This window comes from Monodon monoceros, unplaced genomic scaffold (genome assembly GCF_005190385.1).
Source record: "Monodon monoceros isolate NGI ecotype Baffin Bay Population unplaced genomic scaffold, NGI_Narwhal_1 Super_Scaffold_18, whole genome shotgun sequence".
NCBI classification, from domain to species: Eukaryota; Metazoa; Chordata; class Mammalia; order Artiodactyla; family Monodontidae; genus Monodon; species Monodon monoceros.
This window is the reverse complement of record NW_021703774.1, coordinates 123584106-123601440: the sequence shown is the minus strand read 5'-3', so window position 1 is coordinate 123601440 and position 17335 is coordinate 123584106. Positions and strand designations below refer to the sequence as shown.

Genomic DNA, 17335 nt, shown 5'->3' with positions numbered 1-17335 from the left:
GCCACCATGTAACCTCAAGCATGTCCTTAACCTCTATATATCAGATAACAACCTACCACACAGGTACACAATGAGGATTAGGGAAAATGATTAATGTGGAAGCATCTTATCAGGCATTGTGCAAGGCATCATACCCTATAGGTGAAGTATTACTTGAAGGTCAGAAGTAGACTGAAATTGTTAACATGGGAACAGCTTTATTTAAAGATAAACTGTTGGGACTTCCCTGGTGGCACACAGTGGTTAAGACTCTGCGCTACCGAAGCAGGGGACCCGGGTTCAATCCCTGGTCTGGGAACTAGCTCTCACATGCATGCTGCAACTAAGAGTTTGCATGCCACAACTAAGGAGCCTGCCTGCTGCAACTAAGACCCAACACAACCAAATAAATAAATAAAAATTTTTTAAAAAAAGATAAATTGTCACACCAAAAAAGTGTCCATTCTTTAAAAAAATACATGCACATACATGAATGTTTGTCCACTTATATGTACACGTATTTTGAAGGGAAAACCCAAGCCTAAAAGACACAATGAATATGAACCTGACTTACTAGAAAACACTTACCTGAAATCCTGCCACATATTCCACTCTGTAATGTGAACCCTTTTTGCCAGAACTTCAGACAAACAACCCACTGACTACTATGAAACTGAACCTTCCAGTGGAAGAAATCAACTGCAACCTCTCGTAGGATACTATGAGCCTCTAGGATGCACTAGGGCATCTATGGCTTCCACCGACTGCTTCTGTGCTGATTAATAAAAGCAAACCATTCAACCACTTCTGTAAGTTATATCTCTAACAACAACCCCCAGAACAGGTTAGCATTACTTGTTACAGTTGGTGGGTAAGAAAACCAAGCCCTATCTCCTCTAAAAATCCAAGCTTGATATTTAACCCACACCAGTTTCTTCCTAACCTGAATACTTACAGTACTGACTGACTGACGGGCATGCACTTTGGTGCTGGATCTTACACCATCTCTGTAGCATGTCAAATGTCTTTCTTGTGTGGCAAGGACTATGTTGTATTTCTCATATATTCCCCAAAGAACTTAGCACAGGGCTTTCTTACCACAAGGAAGATGCTCAGTAATACTGAATTGACTGAATCTGAAATGAACTTAAAATAAAATTGTAGTAAGCACACAAGGAATTTAGGAAGAAAGGAATTTAGGAACAGAATAAAACTCAGAATTCTTGGAGTTCCTAAGTTCCAAATTTAATTCATAACCTACCAAAAAATACTGATTATTCATATCATTTGTATTTTCATTCTGTAGGCAAAGCTCCATGAGATAGGCATTCCCTCTCCAACAAGGAGATGGAATTGACCACTTCCATTTTCCAACCCACAATGACCCCAACACCTTTCCCACAGAACCGGTAACAATTACGACTCTGATGTTGACAGGTCTGCTCCCCAAGACAATTAAATGGTCCTCAAAGGCAAGAATACCACCTAATTCATCCTTCTTTCTTATCACCTGAGCTTAGCACTGTGAGACACACAATAGCACTTAATAACTATTCGAGAATGTTAGAGAGAGAGTATGTCAAGGAGAGAATGTTAAGAAAAAGAGCATGAGATTGTAAGCCTGCCAGCCAGTAGGTTCATCTGTACCCCAATAAATATTTTATAAGAAGCATATTAATTAATAATAAGAAGAAGGATGAACAAACATTTATGTAAAACCCAAAACACTGATGGGGTTGATCACAAAGCAATGAGTTTAGCCTCCATAATTAGTTTATCATCCCAACTTGAAAGCATTTAGATAAATTCAGTCATTCTTAAAAAACACTGTTCTTTCAAAATAAACCTTTCTTGACCTTTGCTTGGCATTTTCATTGGAAAAAACAAAAAGATTACTCAAATTCCACTCCTCTGCTTAAAAAAAGAAGAAAAGAAGAATAAAAGAGTAAAATCTAAATCTCATCCCAATATAGGTGGCAAAGTCATTTTTTCCACTATGCGTAAACACCTGTAATTATATCGAAGCATTTAAAATTGAAAGTGTGTTAGTGAACTTCAAAATACGCATGAATTTTGCTACAACCTGGCAGATAACTTCTAGTTAAACGATCATCACTCTGGAATGAAGAAATATCTCCCTCAGTCAATGTTTTCAAGTAGCTACAAGCTACTAGTCAAAGTTTCAAATTAATGAAAATTCCATTTTTGCCGAGTCCGTAGAATACCTAATCACATTAATTCTTCCAACTTTCTCATGTACAGATTGGCCTCAAGATTTGGAATCATCTGTGCTGCCATGGGGTACCTGGTTATTTTACATTACATTCTTACCCCAAAACTAAAGAGTGAAGGGTGCTTCTGCCAGAGTCAGCTAGAGGAGACAGAAAAGACCATGGCCTGAAAAGACCATGGCCTCTGCAGTCAGGCTTGGGTTTAAATCCTGACTCTATCACCTGCTGACAGTCTGATGTTGGGCAAGTTATTCAGTCTCTCTGAACCTCTATTTCCACCTTGGTAAAACAGGGTTAATTCAAACTTCCTACAGCTGTTATGGGGACTATATTACATCGTATATAAAAAGTGACTAGCACATAATAGGGACTCAATAAATGTTAGTTTCTCTTCCCACTTTTTTCACAGCCACAAAAAACTCATTCAACAGCTTTATTTTTAGAGCAACACCTCTACAGTAGTTTCCTGCTTTGGAGTCATTTCTAGGCCTGCTGATAGCCAGGTCACAGTTCATTAAAACATTTACATATGTTCTTTGCCAGTTTTAAAAGAAAGAGTTCTTGATGGAAAAAACAAAACAGCTTTATAAGCAGTCTTCTCCTACCTCTGATTCAAGAACAATTTTTAACAGTCTAATTACTTCTAAAAACCTCTTCTTTATTTTGGTCCCCACTGATTTGGGGAACTTGTCGCTGTCATTATAATAAACAATCAATACATTTATTCTGAAGAAACTACTAGCCAGGGGAATCATTAGGAGGAACCTTGGTACCGAAATCTTTGGCAGAATTCTAGATTTCCATTAAGTTTGCAAAATTCTGTGAATTCTAACAAAATGTTACCAATTTTTATCCTATGAATATGTGTTTCAGAGAAAAATTCTTGTCTGGATTTAGTTTGCTACTTTATTCTGGATTTATTTAGCTAAACATTTGCAGAAAATGAGTAAACTATTATATTCGTTGCTATTTATATGGTTAAGTCACCACACGGCTAAATATCTCCTGAGGGGAAAAAACAGCTTGGGATTTAAGCCAGGATGACAATTGTACACCAAAACTGAGAGCTTCTAGAGATAACAAGCATTTTGTTAGGTTTGAAGAATTCTACTACTTCTGGATTTTTTGTTTCTCAAGGATAGTTTGCTACTATTCCTATTTTGTAGTTTAGTAGAAATGTAAAAATTCCCTTCCTCTATCCTCCTGGCACGTAAGAGAAGGACACTAGTTGGCATGCACTGTGTTTATGTCGACAGCCAGAGCTATTTTAAGCTATTTTAGTATTATCCAAAAAGGTTAGCATGACATTAGCAAGCTAAAAGGTAAATTCTCAGTCTTTGGTCACTTACTAAGAACATTACTTTTTAACAACCCAACTGTCTACCTCTTGGTCATACAAATAAAAATAAAATTCAAAAACATAAACCATGAAGCCATAACTAGAAAGTCCTACCTTTTGCGCATCTCCCGTGAAATATGCAATGGCTAGGGTGGGCAGAATCATGAACAGTGCATTGTAATAGAGCAGACCATATTTTCCCAGCTCCTAGGAGAATAAAAAATTAGGTGTTTCATTTGGTTCCGGTAGACAGAGAAAGACAACCCTGTACAGAGTGCCACCCCCCATTACAAACATGCACCCCTCCCCCACAACATACACAGCAAATTAGTCAAGTCAGAAGTCTTGCAAACATTAATGACCTAAGCTTTCCAAAAAAAAAAAAAAAAAGCAAACTTACAAGATTTCAAGTTTATTTGAAATAAATTCCTTGAGTGCTTAAGATCAGAGAAATAAAAATGACATCAACTCGCTGCCTCAAAACAGCAAGGAGAAAAGAGGTTATTTTGAACACAAACATACACGTCCTTGGAGCCCTTCCCTTTCCAGAACAGAATAAAAGTCACCAAGTTAGTCTTGGGCTTTTCAGAACTATAATAGAGTGCAATTTAACAGACACAAAGACTCACACCTAGACCAACACAGACAGACATAACTTCCCAGTGAAGTATTTCTGAAAATGTATACGGGAAGTACAATGAAGATTAAGAAGAAAGAAAAGAAAAAGAAAAAGGAAAAGAAAAAGAAAAAAAAAGAAAAGAAAAGAAAGAAAGAAGATTACCCTACAGGGACTTCCCTGGTGGTCCAGTGGTTAAAAATCCACCTTCCAATGCAGGGGATGTGGGTTCGATCCCCGGTTGGGGAACTGGGATCCCACATGCCGTGGGGCAGCTAAGCCCTCACACTGCAACTACTGAGCCTGTGCGCCACAACTAGAGATCTCACGTGCTGCAGCTACAGAGCCCACATGCTCTGGAGCCTGCACACCACAACTAGAGCGCCCATGTGTCACAACTACTGAGACTGTGCGCTCTGAAGACCACACGCCACAACTAAAGAGAAGCCCATGCACCACAACAAAGAGCCCGAGCGCCACAACAAAAGATCCCACGTGCCACAACTAAGACCCGACACAGCCAAAAATAAATAAATAAAATAAACATTAAATTAAAAATGATTACCCTACAATTCCCAAAATATGGTATGACTAGTTGTGCCCTCAGCTACTGGGGAGCAACACACAACTTCAAACACAGGGAGTCTATGAGAACTGTGGGTCCACCTTTGATTCACAGAATTCTGGGACATTCAGCAGGAAGCAGTCACCTAAAAAAGTAGGCCTGAGTTTGGAGGGTAAAGGGGGGGTAAAGGAATAGTGAGGATAGGGGCATAATATCTGCCTAACTTCTGTGACTGAAAGATCACCAAGTGATATGAAAAGTCAAACTACCTTCTCAAAAGCAGGGTTTTTTTTCAGTGATATATTTTTTTTAATTTTTATTTTATATTGGAGTAGAGTTGATTAACAATGTTGTGTTAGTTTCAGGTGTACAGCAAAGTGATTCAGTTATACATATACATGTATCTATTCTTTGTTATGTATCTATTTAGGTTATTACAGAATACTGAGCAGAGTTCCCTGTGCTATATCAAAAGCAGCTTTGAAAAACTGGAAACAAATACCTAACAACAGAAAACTACTTGATTAGACTATGATATAACCATACAATGCAATATTATGCAGCCACTAAAAATGTTTAACACTGATTGATGAGGAAAGTGTTCATGAAACAGTACTAAGTGAAAAATACAGGTTAGAAAACATTATACTTCATCACTCTTTTAAGTTTTTCTCATAGTTAAGTGTGTACATACACACAAACACACATTCTTACAAAAGCGTATCTACCAAAACAGTGCTTCTCACTCAATGGTGGAATTAAGAAAGATTTATATTTTCTTCCTCTTGTTTATCTATGTTTTCTACTAATTCTATTATAAATACATGTTATTTGTGTGATTTCTTTTGAGTTAAAAATGTTTTAAATTCAGTAGCTGCATTCAGGTCTGAAATGCAGCACTAAGTCTTTATGTCATGTGATTCATGCTCAAAGGACCACGATTATAAGCAGTTCTGAAATGATAGGTAATAAAGCTCCTGATTAAAAGCATCTCATTGTGGCCCTACTGCCTGCTGGATAAACCAAATAACTGATTGCTTATAGCCACCACAGCATCAATGAAAAGGTGTGCCTGATTTCTAAGGCAGCAAGAAAAAAGCCACAGTAGGACAAAACAACCTTTAACATCAGGTGCCCCAACAGCAAGAGACATGAGTGTTATCCGGGAAGTAGAGGATGCCTACACACACACACACACACACACCATCCAGACAGCCGACAAATGCCAAACTGTTGTTTTTCTTTTCACTTGTTAACTGTTTTAAATATCTTTTCCCCTGTTTTCTTAAACAGAGTACATTGACTACAATTTAATTTAGGGCATCATCATTAACATGCATTACTGTATTGTGTTTTTATATGGTGTTGTCCATCTTTGAGTAGTTCCATCTGACTTTCATAGTTTTCCTGTTTCTCTTGTTATTAGCTGAGCTTTTATATTGCTGATAAGCCTCTGCCTCCAGGTAGGATTGTTGCTCCTAATCCATGAACTGTGAAAAGCAGATCAATATGCTTAAAAGTTCTAATACAAGTAAGCCATAAGTCATTTCTGAGTGAGGAACTAAAAGGCTCCCCTGGGAATAAAATACTCAGAAACCCCCTTTGCTTTGTTTCGTAGGTTCTAGGATGTACTCTAGATTGTGCTATCCAATACAGTAACCACTGGCCAAACGCAGCTATTTCAATTGAATTATAATTACATTAAACTACCAGTTCAGTTCCTCAGTTGTGCCGTCACTTATCAAGTGTTCAACAGCTACGTGTGGCTAGTGGCTACCATTAATGGTCCGCAGAGATAACAGATTTCCATCATTATAGAACTGTACTCGACAGTACTGTTTTAGACAGATGAGGCTACTGGAGAAATGAAATGTTATTATTACTACATATTTCCAAAGCAGCAAAAAACGAGAGTAAAACTAAATAGAGCTCTAACTGTTCACTTTTCTCTAGCTATTGCACAAAGATTAAATTTTTTAATAGTAGCTTCCATTAAAATGCAATCATCATGCAGAGTCATCAAGGCAAATAAACGGAGAACAAGACGTAAAGGGTATATTCAAAGAAAATTTGCTGAAACTAGATCTATACTGCCCCTAGTTCTTCCAGGTTATTCAAAATAAACATTCTAGATTATTCAAAATAATGAGAACTACTGGGATGGCCATATATTCTACAGTCCTTTCTGAAGAAGGCAAAGCCACCAGCCAAGATGATACAAACTCTATACTAATACTACTATCAAGCAGGTAGGGCATCTGTATTTATGATCTGAACCCCAAAAAAGGACCTGAAGTAGTTTCAGAAATACTGTACATATAATAGGGCCAACTAAAAGCTAAGCGGATATGGTCATCTGACTGATGAGAACGCAGGGGTAGGAAAATAAGATAAAGCTATGGTCAAGTTATAAGACTTAAGTACTAGATAAAAATACACCAGCTCCTCAGGAAAAACGACGACGGTATCTATGACAACGATCTCACGTGGGTCTTCACATAGGATCCATTATGATAGAAAGGACAACTCCTTCAATAACAACCCTAGGATATATAAAGCTGAGTTCCATGTAGCTTCTCCTTACAATAATGCAATCTTATACCATAATGGAGTAAAATATGGCTTGAGTGCTCAGCTTTCTGATGGTCTGGCTTGATCTCAAAATAAAATTTTGTGTGTTTATATTCAACATATACATTAGACAAATAAAAGTATCTTTAAAGCCTTCATGTGCATGCTGCAGTTGAAGGAAAAGAGCGGGGTATATGAAGTTCATGTGTATGAGATCTAGGCCAGGAAACTCGGTGCTGCCCCTGAAAGAGAGAGATTCTCATACTGCCTAAGTTTCCCATTACAGCTGGCCCTCCATATCCATTATCTGCATCTGGGGATTCAACCGACAGTGGGTGGAAAATATTCGGAAAAAAAAGTAAAAATTCCAGCAAGTTCCAAAAAGCAAATCTTGAATTTGCCACACAAGCAACTGTTTACACAGCATTTACATTGTATTACAACTATTTACATAGCATTTATATTGTATTAGGTATTATAAGTAATCTAGAAATGACTTCAAGTATATGGGAGGACGTGCATAGGTTACACGTAAATACTGCTCCATTTATATAAGGGACTTGAGCATCCGAGGACTTTGTTAATCTCGGGGGTTCCTAGAACCAATCTCCCATGGATATTGAGGGACTACTATATATTTGTAGGACAAATATGCAAAGTCCATCCTTGTTCTTGTTCCAACTCACTTCTGAAATCTGCTCAAGAGCTTCCAGATACTTCTTTCTTGTCCAGGTCCCTCACCAAGTCCTCCAGAACATAGCCATGAACGTTTATGACACTTTTCTCTAATGAACACTCCTTACTTACATCACTATCCTTCTCAAAGTCAATATTCACCCAGTCCCTTCCAGAAAAGCAAACAGTAAAATTTAACTGCTAATTAGAAAATAAAGTTTCTTACGTGAGCACCAAGGTACAGGCATTTTGCATCCTTCATAAGTAGTTTTCCTTATTCCCCACTTTATCTCCTGATCAATTGACATGACCATTCCCAACAACAGTAAACATCTCTTAAAGAAGCGTGAGACTGCTACCTACTTTTGAATCTAATTTTTGTTTTACGTAGGCACCATTTGCTGCTGTCAGGACATCATTTATCAGAATAAAAACATATCCTTCCAGATCGAATGCCAAGTCAGAGCTGCAAAACATAAGTAACACTTTAATAACAACTAACATTTAAAGAACATGCATTAAATTTTAAGTAAGTCTGAACTACAATATTTCTAAGAACATACGCTTATCTAGTGAGTATTAGGCATTTTATCAGCTACTAGTATTTCTTGGTTCCTGGTTAGAGTTTGCAATTTCATAATCAGTAAGGGGGTCTTCAGAAATGAGAAGCACTAACACTTAAACAAAATCTTAAAAAAAATTAGCAATAATCAACCACGTCAGTTAATAGCACACTGCTCTGAATTCAAAGTCAGACAACAAGAAAGAACCAACCAAATTCACCATTACAATATATCCGAAGCAAGCAGAAGGCATCAGAGCTCAATTTCACAGATAAGGAAAACAAAAGGAGAATGAAGTTGTTAACACGTCATATTTCAAAGGTTCACACAAAAGGTAGGGCTGTCTTGCACAGGTGGTTGGGCCATTGGGTGGAATTTCTGAAGTGTGGATGGTGGTTAGTTCTGAGATCAGGCTACATCAGTGTCTAAGCACATAGTGGGAACTCAAATACTTAAAATAATTGCCTAATGAGCCTACCAGGTATAACTAGTGGGATTAGGGAAACTGAAGTTTCCTGATATTTAGCAGAGCACCAGGCACAAGACCTTAGTAAACTGAACAGAATAAATGAAAATCTAAGTACGCCTTCAGCATACTTTAGCACCCTAGCTAAAACAGGGGCCCTGCATTCTGTGATTCTGCAAAGGTGTTATCTATTTGTAGCTAAACTACTACACGGGACAGACTTCTGAGGAGCTCTATGCCACTGCAATTTCGGGCAGAACTACCTAATGACCCAACCCTCTTCCGAGGAGCCTGACAACCTCTAACTCCAGACTCTCTTCCTCCAAATTTTTTTCCCAAGTAAAAGGTTCTACCAGATAGCAATCTGCCTCAGAAACTTTTTGCAGGCCAGAGTTAGCCCTGAGAAACTCCTGTTGTTTTGCTCTGTTTTAGATAGCACCAGCTTCAATGAAATGCTTCAAAGATTAGTAGGGCATCTTTAAAAAGAAAGGTAGGAGGCTCGTATAGAATTTTTCTCCAAGGAGGAAGGTTACCTAGAGGGAAAAGCAGTCAGCTATATAACGAAATTCTAGTAACTAACTACTCTATTTTTTTTTTTTGAATGAAATTTCACTTCGAGAGTTAGGGTGGAATAGAACTGACTTATAGTACTTTCCCCCCACCTATACTACAGGGATATGATGAAGGTAAATGAGCCAATTCAAGAAGCACACTGGAACTCCCAGATGGAAAATACAATGTCAGGCAGAATTTGCGGCATTAGCAAACCCACACATGCAGAGTAAAATGTTGTAGAAGGCTTCCACTCATCATTTCAATTTTCTGAGTCTTTGGGTATACATCTTCCCCATTCACTTTAAAATTAAAACTTAAGAACAATGGAAAAAAGCTTTAATAGAATATCTAAGTTACGGCATTTGTGATACCTCAATGTGAAACCCAATAAAGCAATTCTATTATTTATTTCCCATAAGGCAAATAATTTATTATCATTTGCCTTCTCTGAGACACTATTTTCTTTAGCAGCATGCAAAGGAAAAGAACGTCACATGGTTTATAAAAGCACACAGGCTCTGGAGTCAGGCACAGATTCAAATTCCAGCTCTGCCATTTACTAGCTGTGTGACCTTGAGCAAGCTACTGAACCTAGATTTTAGTTTTCTCAACATAAATAGGAAAATTATACCCATACCTTTCAGAGTGGTTGTGAAAAATACATAAATAATATGTGTAAAAATACCAAACGTACTGTATGGCACATGGTATATGCTCAATAAATAGAAGATAGCATAATAAACTCTAATTCAACCTTCTGAATGAATGAACTCTTAGAATGAATTTAACTTTTAAGAATCCCAAGAATCTGATTTTGCTAGCCTTAATCTTCATACAGCCAAAAAGATTTAACTTTTAAAAGTCTTTTACTTTTCAGAAACATGATTCTTATTTAGCCTATAAAAAAATTCTCTTTATTGGTAATTGATCATTTATTATCAATAATTATTGATAAATTCTAATGTACTCTCATAGGTTTTATATAGGCCCCCCATCTTACCTGGCAGCTACAAAGGCTCCAATAATCATTGCAAATACAGTCATCTTAATACCCCAAGAAAAAGTCTTCCTACAAAATAAAATAATTAAAAAATACATACATGTGGCTTTAGTTATTTACAAAGACTCGTTCTGCAACATAGGCAAAAAATATATGTTTTCTTTAAAAAAGTTGTAAACAAATGATTCCAAGGAACTGGATATTTAAAAGAACCCCTCTGATGAAGCAAAAACTTACTTTCTTATATAAGTAAGTATACTTATTTTTTCTTATTTTTACCATTTGTTATTATTATTATTGAGCTTGAATTTTTGCTAATCAGATTTCTTTAAGTTGAAAATGGCCACACACATTTGTAGTAAAAGTAGCCAAGACATGAACACTATTTAAAGCCTATACTGATCTTCTGACCCAGCTTCACCCAGTGGCATCAGTAGGTATAGGAATTCTTGAAAGTATACCTCATGTTCAGCCAGGCTTCCATAAGGAAGCCATAAACTATCAACTCCTACAGCAAAGGGAGAAAGTTGCTTAAACTTCTCAAAAGATAAAGTAGAAACAACACAAATAATTGTAATATCTTACATATGCTGGGCACCTTTTCAGGGTGATTAAAGTTGGTTAAAGACTAGATATATTAGAAATTTAACTCACTTGAGTAAAAGTCCTTCAGCAAACATTGTAAACAGGATGGAGAACCTTCTCAGAACTGTAAACATTGGCAAGCTGCAGGAAAAAAAGCAAAGATATTTAGGTAAAATAAAATTTGATTCTCCAAAATTAGTATTTTAAAATAATGCTAATCTCTTCCTTCCATTATGGAAATTCCATGCTGATTAATCTGTGACTAAATTAAATCCTTATTTCTCTCTAGAAAGTATTTGAAAGCCTGAAAGGGTTGCTTTTATAAAACTACCAGAAGTGAAAAACACCAAACTAATTATAAAATGGTAGAAAACATACATCTATTAACAAAAACTGATAACAGACACTTTTAATTTTACCCTGCTTATTATGTTAAACACCCTGAACGGTAATCATGTTAGTCTTTAAGACCTCGTCTTTCTTTTCTAGACTGACCTCCCTTCCTACCCCTAACTTTCAAATAACATCAGTGATAATCTTACCCCATAAAACATTCCTTGATTGTCCTTTTGTGGAAGTAATCCTGTCTTCCTCTAAATTCCTAGAGCATTCTGCTTGCACTAATCAAACACACAGCCTCTTGCAACATAATTATTTCTGAATCTATCTCATCTCACCCCAAAGTGCCTTATACTTAACTGGCAATCAAAGATAGGGTGTGAAAAAATGGATAGATGGATAGATGACAAAGGATGAAAAAGAGCAAACTCTATATACAAGCAGCACTTTGCAGCAGGTCTGCATTTCTTTCCAAGTGGGTAATGAGATGTAAAAGGATGCCCCACCCATGATAAATCTGACTTCCATGGAACCTTAACCAGAAATACCATCGTGGTCATTCTGTCAAGTTTCTTGGGTCTGAGGAAATGAAAAAAGCTTGGTCTCTACCCTCAGAGATCTCTCCATTCTGTTTTACAATCACCCATTAAGCCAGAGGTTTAGCTCACGTGACAGTGGTGAAGCCATGGGTTTCTGTTAAATGGTTTCCCTATGTGTATACTTTTAACATCACATATACCTAATACATACACTCTTTAAGTGGAAAAGCCAAGAATTGGGATGTTAGAGGATAATAAGTGTTGTCATGGAGTAGAGAGCTACTGCTTCTTTCTAAAAGTGAAAATGCTGCCTCTAAAATCATATGGCCATGTGTAAAATGTTAAACATATTTGTATCAGGGTTCCATCTGATGCTATTTTAACTACCCCATGTTAAAAGAAAAACTACAAAAGTTCTCATATCCACAATCTAATTTTACTTGTGGAATTTGCCTAAAATATACTATTTATGAATTGTACTAATGCATTGAAATCTCAGAAGCCTAACATATATCCTTCACTATTATAGGTCTGGAAAAATAATGAAAATCTCCCATCACAGTATTTTATAACATTTTAAGACTTCTATCAACAAAGTGAAGGGAAAAAAAAACCCCAAACAAACAAAAAACTTCTTTCTCTTCAAACTTAACAGATTAAGTTTCTGGTCCTTTCATTTTTCCAGGATCAGTAACAATGTGTTAAACATTTGACATTTTCAAGTACAATTTTAAGAACACATTATATTAACCTCACTAGTAAAATAAAGTTATCCATACTTCAGTTTCTTTGTGCTGAACAGTCCCGTGATTTGGTTCCCAAAATATAGTAGAGGTAGTGGAAACGTCTAGAAAATTTAAAAAGGGATAACAGAACTCAATAATAAAGACAGCTAAAACAAGGTCCTTTTCAAACAGAAACAGTTTTGTTTATATGATCAAATTCTTTCTACTTAAAACACAAGATTAGTTCTCACACACAATTTTGGCCCCCATGAAGCACCCAAACAACATTACTCCTGGATAAATAGCTCTCTGCAGAAAGAATGGAAGGGAAAAAAGAAACACAAATATGAATATGATCAAAGCACAAGGGACAACAACATCTTTCTTTACAATATGATAATGTAGAGCCCATTGTTCCGATGTCAGCAGAAAAATGAAAGGCATTTCATCCTCAGGTGGAGTCTAGCAGAGGCAGATCGAAGAATAAGAAAATAAACCCAAAGAATAATGAATGCAGGATACACAGATTAGATGGACGTAGAAAATGCAAAATGACTGTAATCCCAGCAAGTGTTCAATAATTAAAACAGAACACAAGATCTAGGGGCATTTTTTCTTAACTTTAAAGAGACTGTGGGACTTTTTAAAAACACATATTACTATATTTATTCTTTGCCTGCATTATACCTACTCTGGATTGGGCGATTTCAAGGCTGCAATTTTTAAATATGTAAGGCACTGATGAAAAATATATATAGTGACTTCTTTTCAGAACATAAAGTATGACTTTTTTTTTTTTCTTTTTTACCTTTCGAGGTACATTTCTGTCAAAGTCAGGAAACTTGACTACTCTGAGTGCCTTTCCAACCCAGAGTACTGCCACTGTGGCCACCATCTGTAAACAGAGAACACAGATTCACTGTTCTACATATAAAGACACATTCAGAAGTTCTAACGACACAAACCACGTAATGCTGAAGATTCCAACTAACCTGGCCAAGTCCAACACATAGTGAGGAGGGAAATCTACAAAAATGGTAGAGAAAACAAAAAAAACACAGGGTCAGAAAAACCTGAGCTCGGTGAATTCAATTTGTACATCGGCAACCTTACAATGCATTTTGATACAAAACACACCAACGTCTACCCCTCATCCAAATGACAATCAGAGAAAAATCCCTGCCAGTTGTCAGGCAACACCGCTGATTTTGTAGCCTCGGGCCGCCACTTGTCTCTTCTTGCCCGATTCTACAATTTCAGTCGGCTGCCTGTAACGGACTTGTCTTGGAAGTGAAGACATACATCTCTTGAACAGTTTCACACATTTAAAAAAAAAAAAAAATGTTTCTGCCTTTGTGGTCCCAGTGGCAGCATCACAATCACCTTAAGTGGGCTTGAGGATGCGTAGGTCCCCAGAGGCTGTCAGCGAAGTCAGAGAACCCTGAAGCCCCGGAACCTAGCCCAGGCTGCGGGGAAGGCCGGGCATCCCTCTCCGGGCTCCCAGCCTGGCGTGCACAGGAGTCAAAAAAGTCACGAAGCAACTCCGCTCCGTCTCTCCGAAGGGCAGCGTTTCCAGGCTGCTGCACGGCGGGCAGGGCAGGCGCTTTCCGAACGCGGCCCCGAACGCTCACCCGGCAGTCCCGAGCTCGGCGCCGGGAGCGGGAACCCCACTCCGGGCCGGCGCGCAAGCCGGCTCCGCCGCCCCGGCCGCGTGTCAGCCGCCCGCCCGCCTTCCCTCCCTCCCCGGCTCCCGCCCAACTTTGTTCAGCTCCAACTTTGCAGGCAAAGTCCAGGGAGCCGGCGCCCAGCCGCCGCCGCCCGCTCCTCTCCGCGGCCTGGGTCGCCGCCGCCTCGGCCCTACCTGTAGTTGGTGAGCACGCTCTTGTTGACCACCACGATGAGGAAGGAGCTCACGCCGTAAAAGCCAGCGGCCAGCAGTTTCAGGAACACGGTCAGCGTTTCGGCCGACGCCATCCCCAGCTCCTCCTCATGTCTGTGTGTGGAGGATTTCGCGGGGTCTTCTCCTTTAACCCGGGCCTGCTGACGTCTATGAACTTCCGCCATGGCGGCGGCGGCGGCGGCGGCCTGCGAGGGGAGCGGCGGGCGGCGGGGCCGAGCAGAGCTGGGGTCTGAGGCGGCAGCTCGCGGGGACTCGCGGGACCGGGGCCGGTGTACTGGGCCGACTGCCGCCGCCGCCTCGGCTCCCCGCGCGGCCGCCGCCCACCCCCGCCCAGGGGCAGGGACGCTGTGGTTCACACGCCCCGGGACTTTGATCGGGCATTGTGCAACGCGAGGTCAGAGGGTAGGGGCCGCGCCTGGCTCGGCCTGGGCAGGGCTTGGAGAGGGCCCGGAGAAGGGGCAGTGGCGACCCTGAGTCCCGGACAGAGAGGGAGAAGAAGCTTAGGGGGAACCACTCGGGGACACCAGGATGCCTAGCAGCACAGCACAATCGCGGAAGGAAGCGACCGGCTAACGCCTGCGCGCAAGCCCGCGCTGGGTGTCTCGGGGGCCGCGTACCTGGGATGCGGAGGCTGGCGGCCGGGGGGCTGAGAGCCGTATTTTCCAGATAACTGCCGCAACCAAAATACAGACCCTCCTCCAATCGGTAACAGGTGGCTGACTGAGTAGTTAACAATGTGCGTGCGTCTAGCCTCACTCGAACGCTATTTTGGTCTCTCTTGCAGAGGGCCTAAGCCCTTAAAAAGTATCAGATGTGGATCAAGAGTAAACATTCAACTGTTCAATATTTCAGTCTGCGTTGCCTCAGATTTCTTACGGTTTCTGAACCCAGAAAACACCATACAGTACTGTCTTTGAGATTGTACTGCCATATCCAAAAAGTAGCAAGATAATAAAGTGGCTTGGGGGTTGGTGAAACAGTAAGGTGTTAGGAGCTGAGTTCCAATTCCGGGTTTCCTAGAAATGCCCCCTCACTAGCTGTGTGCCCTTGGGTCAGTTTGTTGAACTCTCTGAGCCTACATCTCCTCATCTCTGGATATAAAGCTGGTTTTCAGTAAACAGTAGACATTGTCATATAAGAGAAACAAATCATTATTACCAGCTTAAACAAAGAAATGACATATCTAATTTTAATGTTAAGGCAGAAAAATAACTTTGAATTATTTATCTAAATATTTTGTCTATATCTTTAAAATATTTTTCCATATTTTAAAATTATGGTAAAATATACATAACACAAAATTTACCATCGTCACCTGGTTTTTATTATGGTGAAATATGCATAATATAAAATTTATTATTTCAACACTTTTTAAGTGTACAATTCAGTGGTGTTAAGTACATTCATGTTGTTGTGAAACTCTTAACCACTACCCTTCTCTAGAGCTTTCGTGTCATCTCAAACTGAGATTATGAAACCACTAAACAATAACTCCCCATTCCTCCTTCCCTCCATCCTCTAGAAACCGCTATTCTACTTTGTCTCTATAAATTTGACTATTCTAGGTATCTCAAATAAGTAGAATCATACAGTATTTGTCCTTTTGTGTCTGACTTATTTCATTTAGCATATTTTCAAGGTTCATCCACATGTAGCATGTGTCAGAATTTCTTTCCTTTTCAAGGCTAGATAATATTCCATTGTACGTATATCTTTTGATTTATATATTTTATGTTATCCTGGGGACACTTGTGTTCTTTGACTGCTCCTTAGGAAAAACTGGCACACAGAATGAAATTCTTAACACAGTCCACAAGGCCTTAGGTGACATGGCTCCTGCCGTCCTTACATTTTCCTCCCTAGGCTTCAGCTAAATCAAACTACACCCAGTTCCCTGAAGAATAACGTGGGCTCCTGTGTCCTTACTTCTGTGTCTTTACTCCCATATTCCCTACATCTGGGGTGCTTTTTCTCTCCCTCCTCTCCACTGTCTCCTGAAGAACTGTTACTTTTCTTTTAGTATTTAGGCAAAATATTATCTCCTCTCTGGGCACCTTCCTTCACACCGCCTCTCCTTGCCCTCCACAGAAATGACATCTCTCCTTTGTGCTTCTCCCACTGCATCTTTGTGCATCCCCTTTATAGAGGCTCTGGAATTATATGTTTACATGTCAGTCTGTTCCACTTGACAGTGAGCTCATTGAGGGCTGGGTGAGGCAGGGACATCTAGCACACTTTAGATGTTTTTGCTAAATGAATCAGCGAATGGTATAACTTTTCAACAATGAAAGAAGTGGCCAAATTTCTTCCTTAACTGCTGGCAGCAGAAGAAAAATAACTCGAAAATTATATTTTGAGAAACATCCCTTGTGAAAAAAATTATTATTAAAATAATAATGTCCCTCATTACAAAAGCAAACAAGCAAAAGAGACTTGTATCGCATAACTATCTTGCTCTCTTCCTCTCTCACCCCTACCCATTTTTCAGAGAAAGCAACTGCTAACCATCTCGAGGCTCTGCTTAGAGCCACTTTCTGTGCCTATACAAATACATATACACACACATATGCATATATATACATACACATATATTTATAGACATGTATTGTTATACATTTTTTAACATAAATGAAGAGAACCAGGTAAAAACACTGATGCTCAAACCAGATACTGCCTCTGACACTAGT

At 39.2% G+C, this 17335-nt stretch overlaps 1 protein-coding gene across 1 annotated transcript in view; it reads right to left on the bottom strand.

The window, feature by feature from the left end:
* SLC35D1 (solute carrier family 35 member D1) overlaps window positions 1–15454 on the bottom strand; it is a 50594-nt gene extending 35140 nt beyond the window's left edge. Inside the window, exons 1-8 of the mRNA XM_029229027.1 lie at window positions 14610–15454; window positions 13741–13774; window positions 13557–13643; window positions 12803–12870; window positions 11215–11286; window positions 10561–10629; window positions 8340–8442; window positions 3664–3756 (exon numbers count right to left, since the gene is read on the bottom strand). Of these exons, the coding sequence (XP_029084860.1) occupies window positions 3664–3756; window positions 8340–8442; window positions 10561–10629; window positions 11215–11286; window positions 12803–12870; window positions 13557–13643; window positions 13741–13774; window positions 14610–14812 (729 nt within the window). The 5' untranslated portion in view covers window positions 14813–15454. The remainder of the gene's footprint in view (window positions 1–3663; window positions 3757–8339; window positions 8443–10560; window positions 10630–11214; window positions 11287–12802; window positions 12871–13556; window positions 13644–13740; window positions 13775–14609) is intronic.
* Window positions 15455–17335: the final 1881 nt, after the last annotated feature.